This window comes from Vicia villosa, linkage group LG3, assembly GCF_029867415.1.
Source record: "Vicia villosa cultivar HV-30 ecotype Madison, WI linkage group LG3, Vvil1.0, whole genome shotgun sequence".
In the NCBI taxonomy this organism is placed as follows: domain Eukaryota; kingdom Viridiplantae; phylum Streptophyta; class Magnoliopsida; order Fabales; family Fabaceae; genus Vicia; species Vicia villosa.
The window spans coordinates 20363592-20378307 of record NC_081182.1 but is presented as its reverse complement, the minus strand read 5'-3'; the positions used below and the strand labels follow the sequence as shown (position 1 = coordinate 20378307).

Below are 14716 nucleotides of genomic sequence, written 5' to 3'. Positions count from 1 at the left end.
TTGAAGATTCGGGGAATACATGGAGTCTGAGATGGGGAGGATTGTTTGGAAAAAATTTCCAAATTTGGGATTACTAGTTCGAAAGATAAGTTGGATTCGATTATATCTATTAAATTGATGGAATCTAGAGATAAAAAAAGGCAAGTCCAGAAAGGAGACGTCAAATCATCTATCCTCATGAATATTTTTTCTCTCAACATTAAAGGAGGTGGAAGCATAGTAAAGAGGAAGAGAATTAGTTATAGCATCCAGTTAGGTAATTTTGATGTTTATTTTATTCAAGAAACTAAATTGCAGTCGTTGGGTAGTTTAGTAGTGGCAGAATTATGGGGTAATAAGGAGGTCGAATGGACAAGCAGGGGGCGAAGGGAACAACATGAAGTATGGTGATCTTGTGGAAGAAAATCTTCTGACTCTAAAATTTAGCTTTCAAGGGAGAAGGGTTTGTGGGAGTTAATGTTGATTGGAAAGATAAAACCTATAACCTTGTCAACATTTATGCCTCTTGCTAATCTATTCGAAGGACGAGTATGTGGAATAAGTTGTTGAATTTTAAAAGGAAGTTTAGAAGATGATGAGTGGTGTTTAGGGGGTGACCTTAACGCTGTTTGTAAGAAGGAGGAGCGTATCAGGATAAAATCAAGAAACATAAACAATAAGTGCAAGGATTTCAAATTCCTTATAGAGGATATGGAGTTGATTGAAGTTCCTTGTGTAGGGGAAATTCACTTGGTTTAACGATGCAGGTAGTGCCATAAGCAGACTTGACAGGTTTTTACTTACGGAGAACATCGTCATTAGCTGGAAGGTTTTGGGGCAATGGGTGGGAAATCAGGATATTTAAGATCACTGCCCCATCTGGTTGAAACAGTGTGTCAAGGATTGGGAGCCCAAACCTTTAGGTTATGTTTGGGAGTTTGGAGGGAGGGGGCTTTGAAAAATAGGAAGGATTGGAGAAAAAGAATATAAAGATTTTAGTTTGGAGGGTTTGATTTTCTTCATAACACCAAAACCCCCATAATTTGGGGGAACTCAAAATTTGTATTAAAGGAGGGTTTTGGAGGGCTTAGACAAAATGTTTAAATATAATTTTTGTTGTTGAAGCTTTTCAAAAAGTAAAAATACATTAGTGATAAACATTATTTTATCATTCTAAACAAAATCTTTTTTTCAAAAAATGTTAAAAATTTCTCTATATTTAAAAAATATATATTTCAAATAATTGTTGGATTAAGCATAAAAAATTTGGTAAGTTTGTTGAGGAACAATGGAAGTTGATTAAGGTGGTGGGGAGAGGTAACTTCAGATTCAAAGAGAAGTTGAAGTTGCTGAAGAATAAGCTGAAGTGGTGGAACAAGGTGGTTTTTGGGTGGATCGATCTTAATGTTGACAAGGCGCCTAAAGAGGTGAATGAGTGTGATGCTTTACTGGTTGTTCTGCAAGGAGGGTTTGGTACTAATTTAGTTAAAGAAAGAGCCAAGGAGGTAGAAGTTATGTGGGAAAATTTGAATATGAAGGAAAGCCTCTTGAGAAAAAAGTCGAGACAACTGTGGTTGGCATAAGGGGATCAAAATACTAGGTTCTTCCATAATTCTGTTAAGGACATATTTAGGAGGAATCACTTTTTTATTTTGGATACTCCTCGTGGAAAGGTGGAAGGTGTTTTAGAATTTAAGGAGGCGGTTATGAGCCCTTTTGTAGGTTTCTTCAAAGAAATTTGCCTGTTTAGACCTGAGCCTGAAGGTGTAACATTTCAACGATTGACAGGGGATGATAATAGGATTCTGGAAAATTATTTCAGTGAGGGGGAAATCAAGGAAGCGGTCTGGAGTTGTGATGGATATAAGAGTACAGGTCCGAACAGATTTTCTATTGAAATTTTGAAGAAGAGTTGGGATCTTGTTATGGAAGATATTTTATTATTTGTGAATGATTTCCAAGTCAGGGCTAAGCTTACGAAAGTTTGTACCACATCGTTTCTTATACGGATTCCTAAGATCCCCAATCCACAATTGCTCACGGAATATAGGCTTATTTGTTTGGTAGGCTGTAAGTATAAAATCATGGCAAAATTATTGGTAGCAAGATTGAAGGAATTTATTGGAAAATTGATCTCGGTTACACAATCATCCTTCGTTCGAGGCAAAAATATTTTAGATGGGGTTTTGGTGGTCAACGAGAATCTTGATTTGGCATATAGAGAATCTTGATTTGGTATGGTGTTGAAGGTTGATTATGAGAAAGCATACGATTCGTTGAGTTGGAATTACTTGAGATTTTGTTTAGACAAGATAGGGTTTCGTTCTAAGTGGAAAAAATGGATGGAGGCGTGCATGTTTAGCAACTCAATGTTGATTTTAGTGAATGGGAGCGCTACAAAGGATTTTTGTGTTGAAAGGGGATTGTGTCAAGGTGATCCCTTACCGCCTTTTCTTTTTGTGATAACTATGGAGGGGGTGTCTGGTCTTATGAACAAGGAAGTGGATGTGGGAGAAAATTTTGGTTTTCGTATTAATGATGATATTTTGTTTGATATGCTTCAGTTTGCGGACGACACTGTTATTTTGGGAGATGGGAGGATGGAGAACTTATATGGTTTGAAAGTTGTACTGAGAGGTTTCGAAATGGTATCGGGGCTAAAAGTTAACATCTTTAAGAGTAAGATTTATGGTATTAATTTGAGGGAGAAGAGTTTATACTGAGAGGTTTCGAAATGGTATTGGGGCTAAAAGTTAACATCTTTAAGAGTAAGATTTATGGTACTAATTTGAGGGAGAAGAGTTTATACACGAGAACTTCCTATCTTTCTTGTTGTATTGATATTGTTCCTTTCAAATTCCTGGGTGTTAGAATTTGCGGCAGTCCGAGGAAATCTCATATATGGAAGGATGTGGTTAATAACATTGCTAAGAGATTGGCTGCTTGGAACAATAAAATTCTGCCCATAAGGGGAAAGGTAATCTTGATCTACTCAGTGTTCAACTCAATTCTAAATTTCTCTTTATCTTTTTATAAAGCTACTATTAGTGTTCTGAAATAAATAAGAAGGATCCAAACTAATTTCTTGTGGGGAGGTTCAGATACGAAGAAGACCGTGCATTGGGTCAGCTGGGAAAAGATTTGTAAGCTTAAGGAGGAGGGAGGTATTGGTATTAAGAACCTTGAGTTTTTCAATGCGGCTCTGCTTAGCAAATGGAAATGGCGGATCTTAATTGAAAATGATGCGATTTAGAGTGGTATTCTTCGCCATAGATACCATAATCAGGCCTTGAAGTTGATGAGTGAAGGAGGTTGTGTTGTTCGTAAATGTGATTCTATTTGGTGGATGGACTTGATGAAAGTGGAAGTCAAAAATGGTGTTGTCTAGAATGTTTTTACTATTAATATTTTATGCAGGTTTAAGATTGGTTCAGGAATCTCCTTTTGGCATAATCTTTGGCTTGGCAATCAATCGCTTAAAGACGTGTTTCCAGAAGCTTATGTGGAAGCAATTGATAAGTTCAGGAGCGTTGCTAACGCGTGCTGGTGGGATGATGGCGTATGGTGTTGGAAGCAGGTTTATTTTGATGCTACCACGAATTATGCAGCAACACAACATGAGGTCGAAATTCGGTTACTGTTGCAAGATTTCGAGCCTTCGATGTTTGGTGATGACGAGTTTGAATGGTTGGATAATGGTGGTGAAGTCTTTACAGTTAATTCTTGTTATGAGAAGATGAATTGTATTAGTTTGGGAGTGTCAGAAGAGGTAAAAAGCTTGTTGCCTTCTATGTGGAAGTTGAAGGTTCCATCTAAAATTCATGTTTTTGGATGGAGATTGATCCTCGATAGGTTACCGACTAGACAATAGCTTATCAAACACAAGATTCTTAACGATATTAGTCATTCTTGCTGTGTGCTTTACTTTCAGGAGGCGGAAGATAGTGTTTATCTTTTTGATAATTATGTTTATTCTAATCGAATTTGGGAGGCGGTAAAGAAGAAGATGGGTAATCAGGTTATTCATGATTTTCATGGATCTCTTTCTGTTTTGTTAGCTATTAAACAGGTGAAGAATATCTTTGTTAGAAATTCTATTGGGATAATTTGGTTAGCCACTAATTAGAACATTTGGTTAATGCGTAATTCTATATTATTTAAAGAGGGTATATTTAGCTTCTACCAGTGTTTCTCTTCCATTATTTTGTCTTGGAAATGGATGAGGTTGGATTGTAATAATTTTAACTTTTGTAGTTACTACGATTGGTACACTTTCTCGATTGTGTCAGAAGGGGTGAATAGTTTTCTTGACTGTTGAGGGTTCGAGTACCCCTTATACTTGATTTTTTCTAATATAATATTGTTGCTTATAAAAAATCTTCCGAAACACAAGAAATGAAAGCGGAATACCTGGCTAAGATACACCATATTATTTTTTGATATGATTTCAACCACTTGATCAACAATCTTGACACAAATCTTAAATTCAGAAAGAATTATTCAAAATCCATTTTTTGATCGAATTATTCAGAATCCTTTGTGTAGCGGAATTATTTATAATCCTTATATAATTTCTTTAGGCTTTCAATAACATGACTTTCTTATATTCTTTTAAAATGAAATGCAACCTGCTAGCATTGTATTCTGGAAGCCCTTTCATTTTCGCCATAACACGACCCCTTTATTTTGTCTATTTTTTTAAGTAAAAAGAATAACAAATAAATCCGTAAATAGAAAAGTCAATACCAAAAAAATCATTTTCAAATGTTGTATAAATTAAAAGTCGTAAATCTTTAAAAAAAATCCAACAAACATAAATTCACGCGTGTCTAATAATTACTCATAATTGAATTATTTTCTTCTTTTGACAATCTCGCAATTGATTTTCTAGATAGCGATTCTTTATTGAAATTCAACGCTAAGAAATTTAAACCCGAGGAAGTCAGGTCCCACTTCAACGTTCAACACGCACAATCACTCCTATCACTAACCGTTCACAAATATTCAAACAAATTTCAACCCTCCGATCAAAACAGAACATAATTAAATTAAAAAAGTCTTTGACTAACAACCAAACTTCTCTCTCATATATAACCAATCTAACCATTCTCAGTTTTCTCTCTAATTTTTCTCCTTCCATTTCATTTTGATTTCTAACCCTAACTTTTCTCCATATAGAAAAAAAAAATGGAGTTTGAATTGATGGAATTCCCAAACAAAGATGAAAAGAAAGCAATTCTAGAAACCGCTTCAGATAGCATAAACTCACTCAACAACTTCGTCGATTTTCTCTCTCATAAACCTTCTCATCTAAACTCCGATCTCACAAACACCACCGTAACAAACTTCAAAAAACTCTCCAACTTACTCAACCGTACCGGCCGCGCCCGCTTCCGTCGTGCACCCCTCCCTCAACCACCACAAAACCTCACTCCAACTCCCACTCCCACTCCCTCCACCTCCACACCACCACTTCAAGTTCAACCTCCTCAACCTCCCCAGAACCATTCTTTAACTCTCGATTTCACTAAACCGAACGTTTTCCGATCTAACCCTAAATCCTTAGATCTAGAATTCCATAAAGAAGCCTTCAGTGTTTCCTCTAACTCCTCATTCTTGTCCTCCGCTATCACCGGTGACATCACCGGCGACGGCAGTGTTTCTAACGGTAAACAAGGTTCATCTCTCTTCCTCAACACCATCTCCGCCGCAAAACCTCCTCTTTCATCTACATCATTGAAGAACAATTGCCACCACGAGCACTCCGATAACGTCTCCGGCAAACGCTCCGGTTCTAATAAGTGCCACTGCATCAAGAAAAGGTAAACTTTAACTAATTGATTATAGTAGCTTCTCTAATAAAATTCGATTTATTTAATTAATTACTGAGTCAGAATAGTAATTGACTCGGTCTCGTGGTGGGTGAAGTAACGAATCTTTGTTAATAGTCAACGAGTTTTGGTAGTAGTGAAGTTAAAGTTATTATTAATAATAGTAAAATTGTTATTGGTCACGGCACGCGTGACAGCGACCACGACAACGACAAGATGAGTTTCTTTGTTATGCGCTGCGTTTGTCAACAGACGAATTTTTGGAAATTCTGTCTCATAAAAAACTAGGAAAAATCAAATTTCCCAAACAGAACCTGACCCCACTCTCTGTCGTTTCACATTTTCATTTGTCGTTTAGTTATTCTTATTGCTTTTCAGTTTTGACTAGTACTAGTAATAATGACTAGTGAATGTAATGTAATGTAACGTAACACCTGGTGCATGTTAGCAATTACGGTGAATGATAAGGTTTTGATTTTGTTTTTTTCAGGAAAAATCGGATGAAGAGAACGGTGAGGGTACCGGCGGTGAGTTCGAGGATAGCGGATATACCGGCGGATGAATATTCGTGGAGGAAGTATGGTCAGAAGCCGATAAAGGGATCAGCGTATCCAAGGTGGGTGATTTGTGGCCGTTGATTTGTTTTGACTATGGACAAAGGCGTGTTTATTGACGTTGATTTTTGTTGACTTTGGTCAAAGGTGTGTTTATTGATGTTGATTTGTTTTTTTCAGGGGGTATTATAGATGCAGTACAGTGAAAGAGTGTCCAGCGAGGAAAAAGGTGGAGAGGGCGATGGATGATCCAACGATGCTGATTGTAACGTATGAGGAGGAGCATCGGCATGAGATTCATACTGCGATGCAGGAGAATATTTCCGGTTCCGGGAGCATGGGTTTGGTGGTGTTTGAGTCAACGTTAGGTGGGAATTAGAAATGGAATATTGGATTTTTTTAGTAGGAACAATTAGAAACTTAAATGGGAATCAGGGTTGCAATGTAAATTTTGTCTGACTAAATCATATTATTACTATTTATTTTTTTTGAAAAATATTAGTACTATTGCTAGCACTTTAGCACGTGAAATGCTAGTTTGGAATTATCTATTTTTAAAATTTTTGAAAATAATTTTTTTTGTTATTTTCATTGGTTTCAGAAAATGTAAACAAAGATTCATTTCAAGAGTATAATATCCCCTCACTAATTCATATTTTCAAAAATAAAAATAAAAATCATACTAGTTGCTTAGTAAAAAGCTAATCTTTCAATGAATTCATTCTACTTCAATCAAAAGTTCTCACGTTTCAATTTGCTACAATTTCTTAACTATCATTTTATCTGTCTTCTCACTATTTCAATTTATCATCTCATTCTTCTCTCAAATTAAATTCGTTTTTTATATATTTTTTTCTTTTAGTTTTTATTTTATCTTTTATATCCTTTTTATACCCGTCAACAATATAATTTTGATACGATTTAATACATAAGTAAAATATATTGAATAATTATGATGCAAATATCAATTGTCTTTTACTTATTTTAAGATTTGTAACTTCTATTTTCTAAATTTCTGGTTTGGTTTTGATTTTTGGTTTATTTCATATATGCATATTTGGATAAATTAAATATTGAAAAAAAATCAAAGATATTTTCAGTTGTGTATATCCTAATAATTTTGTTTTATTTTAAAATAAAAGAGTTTATCAGGAAATGCATCTTTGAAAAATTTCCTCTATAGCATGATAAAGTTTCTATGGTCAAAAGTGATCCAAGTCTGAAATGAATAGGGTGTTTCTCATCCCATTTTGTCTACAAAACACACAGTATTAAAAAATAATTCATTTCCTCACCTTGCATTTGCATATTTGAATGATGAAAAGTCGTCACGTCACTTCAGTTTATGGTTTGTGAGGACATAACTCGCGTCGACCTAATATCCAAACTGAAAACGCTCATGCGATATCTAGAAATTCGACGCATTGTCAAGCATAAGTATCGTTCTCTCTCGTTTGAAAGCAACGTGAAGATACAGTTCACCGACTTCCAACTAAAGACGGATGCAGATTTAGAGGTTATGTGAAGTACTTTTCGCCAATATGAAACAAATAGTCTGATTGAAGTGGATGCAAAGTTTCAAGAACCGGAACTACCCGTTTATAACGATGTCGATGTGTATATCAATTTTCTAATTATCAATTATTTACTTAATGTTATGTATTTTATTGTAATTTCAATTTTTTATGAATATCGATTATAAATTTCTCCGTACTATCTCTATTTTTGTTTTTTATTTGAAGAATCATATATATTTTCGAATATACATATCCGAATCATATCAAATATAAATTTATTTGTAGATGCACCTCTAAACTAAAACTAAGTAAATATGTGTGGATATCACAAAATCCACAAATATTCGTCTGACAATATCCACACAAACATAAAATATGTATATCATATTTATTAAACGAGACGAATAACAAATAACTAGTACTTGGATATATCATTGTCATCCCTAACTAGGACAAGCCTAATGTAAGAGAGTAAAAATGCAACGACATGGAAACTATAGAATTAAGGGTCATGCTAACATGTGTCTTAAGACTATGTACAATAGGGGTGTTGAAAAACAAATTCAATAGTTGAATCCTTACAATGAGGGTGTTGAATAGGGTGTTTAAAGTGAGGTGTATTAATTGGTGTTGAAAGTTTTCAACATGTTGAATGTGGAAAGAGTGAGGTCCACAAACTACTTTGTAAAATTTTATTGGTTGTTTTGAATGTTTAAATTTTTCAGTGTGTTGTAAATGGTGGTGGAATAGGATGTTGAATTTTATTAAAAAATATCATTCTAGTGAGTATAAATTGAATGTGTATTGAATTATTAGGTGAAAAAAAGTGAAGATGATGTGTAGTATAAAAAATAAAAAAGAACAGTGTTGAATAATAAAAGTATTGTACATAGCCTAATGGCACATGTTAAGTATACTATAATTATAAAAAATTAAATTAATAAAGTCGTATTTAAAGTTTCAACATATTAAATGCACGTATTTCAATAAAATATTTTTATAAATACTCCCTCCGTTTTTTATTATAAGTCGTTTTGGCATTTTCACACATATTAAGAAAAATAATAACTATTGTATGAAATAAATAAATTATAAAAGATTTTACTAAATTGTCCTTCATTAATTGTATGGGAAAGACAAATTAAAATAATTTGAAGAAAGAGAATAATAAATGCTTAAGGGTATAATAGAAAATATAGTATTAATTATTCATTGAAATTGTAAAACGATTTATAATAAAACACAAAAAATTTCTCCAAAGCGACTTATAATAAAAAACGAAGAGAGTAACTTATTAACTTGTGTCTTTGGGACACATGTTAGCTTTTTCCTAGAATTAATATGTGTTTGCGAACGAAAGCTAAAATTTGTTCAAAGTCCACATTTTTATCATCCAAAGAGACTCAGATGTATGGTCTTCTAGAAGCTAATGATATCAATGGGAATCTTGACATGCGTATTCATCAAAATTATTATATTAATTTTATTTGGAGACCAACAAACCTCTTATGGTCACACATTTACGATCCCGTTAAGTTGAAGCTATATACTGTTTTCAAGTGTTTGATGTTTTTTTCCATCCTTTGAAGTCTTTGATGTTTTTTTCCATCCTTTGAAGTCTTTGATTTGAGAGCAAATTATGTTTGTCATAGTATACGAATAAAATGAAATGTTTGTTATTGTAAAAATATGTATTTAACTAAATTAAAAACCAGTAATTAATTATGAAGATAATCTTTGATATGATGCAAAAAAATATTTTTTCTTATATTTTGTTAACTTTTTAGACACTATTTGATTACAACTAATGTGTCAAGGATAGGGATCTCAACCTGTCTCCGTTAGCAGGGATTCTGTGGAGATTCTCCGTTCGAGGCTCCAGGACAGAGAATTTTTCTCTCGCGGAGACAGGATTGGGGAACAAAGTTTCTCCGAAGACACTTCGAAGATAGAGGTGGCGTAAATATCCTCCACTCTGTGGAGTCTCCGCGCCGACTAAAATAACATAATGTCATTAATTTATATATAATTTTAAATTATTATATAAATTTATTTGTCATTCTATATAATTAATCTTAAACACAAATTTAAAACATATATGTATTGTTAATAAAAAAGTGAAAACTAAACGATTATTTCAATTTTTTTTAGTTTGAAATTTTGGTGGTCATGACACTCAATATTATAGATTAAATATTATTAAAACAATGTATTTATCATAAAGAAATAATTTCTAAATTTTTTGTGGTTAGTTTTTGACGCTTTTACTATTAATTTAGTTTAAAATAATAAATAAAAAAGTCATGTTTATGGATCTCCGCATGAATTTTGGGGATCCGTAGGGACCTGCGGAGATCCACGGGGACGGGGATGGAGAACAATATTCCGCGTAGCGGAAATCCGAAGCGGGAAAGGAGAATAGATTCGAAGGCGGGGATTGTGATGGAAATGTATCTCCCGCCCCCCTTCCACCCCATTAACATCCCTAGTCAAGGGAATGGGAAGTAACTTAACAAATAAATCATCTTAGAGCTGGGAAATTTAGAGGAGTAATGTGTTTATCGAGAAAAAAACACTTGCCTTGATTTATTAACTAAGATTGGTGCAAGGCATGATATCGGTTAATGTACAGACAAATGTCTTATGAAGATCTAATTTCATTAAGTAATCGGTATAAGAAATAACTTAATATTAAAATTATTTGTATTTAATTGATTGCGGGGTTTGTCCCTCCTTGTCCAAAAAAATAGCGTCAAAATTATTTATTTTATTATAAAGAAATATATATTTTTTTTAAATTATAATGTTTAATGTTTCAAACATTAAAGAAAAAATTTATCCTCTGTTATATCTGATTTACAAAATGAATAGCCATATTTTAAATTCAAATAACTTTGATTTATCTTTTACTTTTTTTATATTGAAAATTAATAACGTATATATTTTTAAATTTTAAACTTTTCATTTTTAAAATTCTACAACAAATTCTTATAAGATATTTTTGACATTTTCTTATAAAAATATTTATTTTAAAAATTAAAAATTAATTTTATAAATTACATAAACAAAACTATAATCAAACTTTAAATATAATATAAAAAGTCCTTACATCAAATACGAATTCAAATCATCTAGAATGAATTTTAAAACTGAGTATAAGCCGATAATGTATCATCTAGAATGAATTTTCAAATCAACATTTTATAAAATACAAGAATGATATTTGTACATTTTTATTTTTTCATAAACATATTTAACACATTTTTTATCTCTTTCTTCTTATGACATCACCCTTCTAATACCATATCAGGTGCATACTAAATTTTTTTTTATAAAGTCGTCGCTACCCATTGACTTTAAGTTACGATCCTTACCTATGGACCTTTCTCTCAATGCTTTCTTCCCTTCTAGCACTTAGATTATCCCATTTTTAATGCTAGTGATTTTAATGTCAACGGACTAAAAAAAGTCAACTGTAGAAACAAAAGTTGACAAAGCTAAATTTTCATGATACACTCCACAACATAAACATCGATGACTAAAAACACACGCTCAACGTATCGTGTCACAATTTCAAAATGGGCTTTGGTCAATCTTTTGAAATAAATTTTCAACTAGGTTTGTTAAGAAACACACCTTTTCTTTCTTTCTTTCTTTTTTTTCTTTTTAATAAATAAATCACCATCTTTTTAAACAAATTATTATAAATATTTTAAAATTATTATTAAAAATATAAGGTTATTTCTTATTTCAGAGCAAAAATCACATGTTGTGGTTGTGGCTATTTAGGAACGTGGGACGAGGCTGTGTGGGTTTGGAGTTGGATGCGTCATCTTCTGGTTAAGAAGGAGTTTTTGAAATCCTTAATAGTGTTAATGCGTGAAGCACTTTTAACGAGGAGAAAAAAAGAGAATAAAAGAAATAAGGATTATATTATTTATTTAAATTGTATAAATAATGATACAGACTGTGACTATTTATATACCACATTGATTGGGCTTGGGCTTACACAACTTGAATTATATTTGATATTATATCTAAAATTCAATAATATCTCAATATACCCCCTATAATCCAAGTTGCTGAACATACTCTAAAAATAGTCAATGTATTATTCCTAATTTCTTTCTTAAATTTAGGAATCTTTCGATCTTCAATTATTTGGTGAAAATGTCGGCCAACTGTGCTTCACTCGAGCAATTCCTAACTTCAAGTTCACCTCGATTTACCCTTTCCCTCAAGAAGTGGAATCTAGCTTCAATATGCTTACTCCTTTCACGCAGAACTGGATTCTTTGCCAGATTTATGGATGACTTGTTGTCGATTCGCAACACAAGAGGTTTGTTCACTTCAACCTCCATTTTTTCAAGTACTGATCTGATCCAAATTGCTTGACATGCATCATAGGATCCTGCTATATATTCAGCTTCACACGATGATAATGCCTTCATAGGTTTTTTCTTCGATCACCCTGAAATTGGAGCACCAAATACTTGAAAGAAATATTCAGTTGTGCTTCTTCAATCTTCCTTTAAGGTATCTTAGAATTCTTCTTGCAGCCTTCATGTGTGACACTCTTGGTTCACTTATGTATTTGCCCACTAATCTGACAGTGAAACCTATATCAGATCGAATGTTGCACACATAACTCTGAGATCCAATAATTTGCTTGAACAAAGTTATATCAACTTTGTCTTCCTCTCAATGCTTCTCCAACTTCAAGTTTGTTTCGACATGTGAGGATGCAGGATTCGAATCATCCATTCTGAATCTCTTGAGTATATCTTTGACATACTTCCTTTGATGCAGCACCATACCTTGCTTCGACATTTGAAATTTCATGCCTAGAAAATAAGACAATTTTCCCAATCCGACATTTCAAATTCCTTCATCATCAGCTCTTTGAACTTTGACAAGTTCTCCAAGCTATTTCCATTTACCATCAAGTCATCGATATATAAGCAGATGATTGTCATATTTTGAGCAACAACCTGAACATAGACACCATACTCAGATTTGCATTTGACAAATCCTAATTCGACAAAGTATGAGTCAATCTTATTGTTTCATGCCCTAGGTGCCTGCTTGAGACCATATAGTGCTTTGTGCAACTTATATACTTTACTCGCTTCCTTATGAATCACAAAACCATGAGGTTGTGTGACATATACCTCTTTGTCTAAAGGACCATTCATAAATGCTGACTTCACATCTAAGTGAAATGTCAACCAGCTATGGTTGCATGCCAATGCTACCACTAGTCGAACAATCTTCAATCTTGCTACTAGAGCAAACACTTCAGAGTAGTCGAGCCCTGCTCTTTGAGGAAATCCTCGAGCTACTAATCTTGCTTTATGTCTTGCTATCGACCCATCAGCATTGTGTTTCAGTTTGAACACCCACTTTACGTTGATAGCTTTTTTATGTGCCGGCAATTCAACTAACTCCCATGTGTTGTTTCTCTCGATTGCCTGTAACTCTTTGACCATAGCTAACTTCCATTGTTGAATCTTTAAAGCCTCGCTATAGTTGATTGGTTCAGCACCTGCAAGTAAAGAAAAATGAACTAATTCTCCATCTGGTGTGACTTCAACATCACTAGCTACTTCATAGTCTTGAAGTCTTGCTGGAAGAATTCGAGTTCTTTGAGTTCGTTGGCTTGTAGTAGCCACACCTTCTTCGACTTCGGCTATGTCAAGAATGTTGGCAACTACTCCGACGTCGACTGGAGTTTCGACAATTGCATCAACTTTGACTTCAGTAGTTACTTCTTCAAAGTCTGAGCTCATCAATGGCTTGTTGATTGAATTACTCGAATTCCAATCTTAAGCAAAATTTTCATCAACCACAATATCTCAAATCAACACAACCTTTGCATTAACTAGATTGAATAGCTTGTATGCACCAGTATGATGATATCCTAATAGAATCATTGGTTCACTCTTGTCATCAAGCTTCCTTCTTCTTGCATCAGAAACATGCTTGTAACACATAGAGCCAAACACCTTCAGATGACTCACTGATGGTCGTTTTCCACTCCACACTTCTTCAAAAACGTTATTCTTCAACTTCTTGGTAGGGAACCCATTTAGGATATAAACTGCAGTCGAAATAGCTTCACCCCATAAGGACTTTGGCAGATTCTTCTGCTTCAACATGCATCTTGCCATATCTAATATGATTCGGTTCCTTCTTTCACTAATTCCATTATGTTGAGGAGTATAAGAAGCAGTTACCTCATGATTAACACCATGTTTGACACAAAATTCTTCGAATATCTTGGATGTGTATTCGCCACCTCCATTTGTTTGCAGAACTTTGATTTTCTTCTCACTCTGGTTTTTGACAAGTATCTTGAATCTTTTAAAGATGTCAAATAATTCATCCTTTCTCTTGATCACATAGAGCCATAGCTTTCGACTAAACTCATCGACAAACGAAAAAAATATGTGTTCACCAAGGGTATGTTCTTCAAATGAACCACATACATCTGAGTGTACCACTTGTAGTATGTAGGATGATCTCATTAGCATAGTCGAAGCAAAAGAATTTCTGGATTTTGTTTCGACTAAACAAACTTCACATAATTTGTCAGGCATCTTAAGACTTGGAATACCAGTCACCATATCTTGAGTGATCGAAAGTTCAAATGTCCAAACCTCAAATGCTACAACCAATTATCCATGTGGTGGACAACAGTTTTTAGACATTGTACTTCAGTCGAACTGATCTTGGTCTTAAACGTCATGCTCTTCGACAGAGGAGATTTCAAGACCAAATTGTTTTGGGGGTCGAACAATTTTAAAACTGCATCTTTCATGACAACTGCGAAACC

At 33.7% G+C, this 14716-nt stretch overlaps 1 protein-coding gene across 1 annotated transcript; it reads left to right on the top strand.

Moving 5' to 3' along the window:
- Positions 1-5071: 5071 nt before the first annotated feature.
- Positions 5072-6922, top strand: LOC131655079 (probable WRKY transcription factor 17). Its single transcript, XM_058924980.1, has 3 exons — positions 5072-5801; positions 6301-6426; positions 6545-6922. The coding sequence occupies exons 1-3, from the start codon at positions 5167-5169 to the stop codon at positions 6741-6743; spliced, it is 960 nt and encodes a 319-aa protein (XP_058780963.1). The 5' UTR covers positions 5072-5166; the 3' UTR covers positions 6744-6922.
- Positions 6923-14716: the final 7794 nt, after the last annotated feature.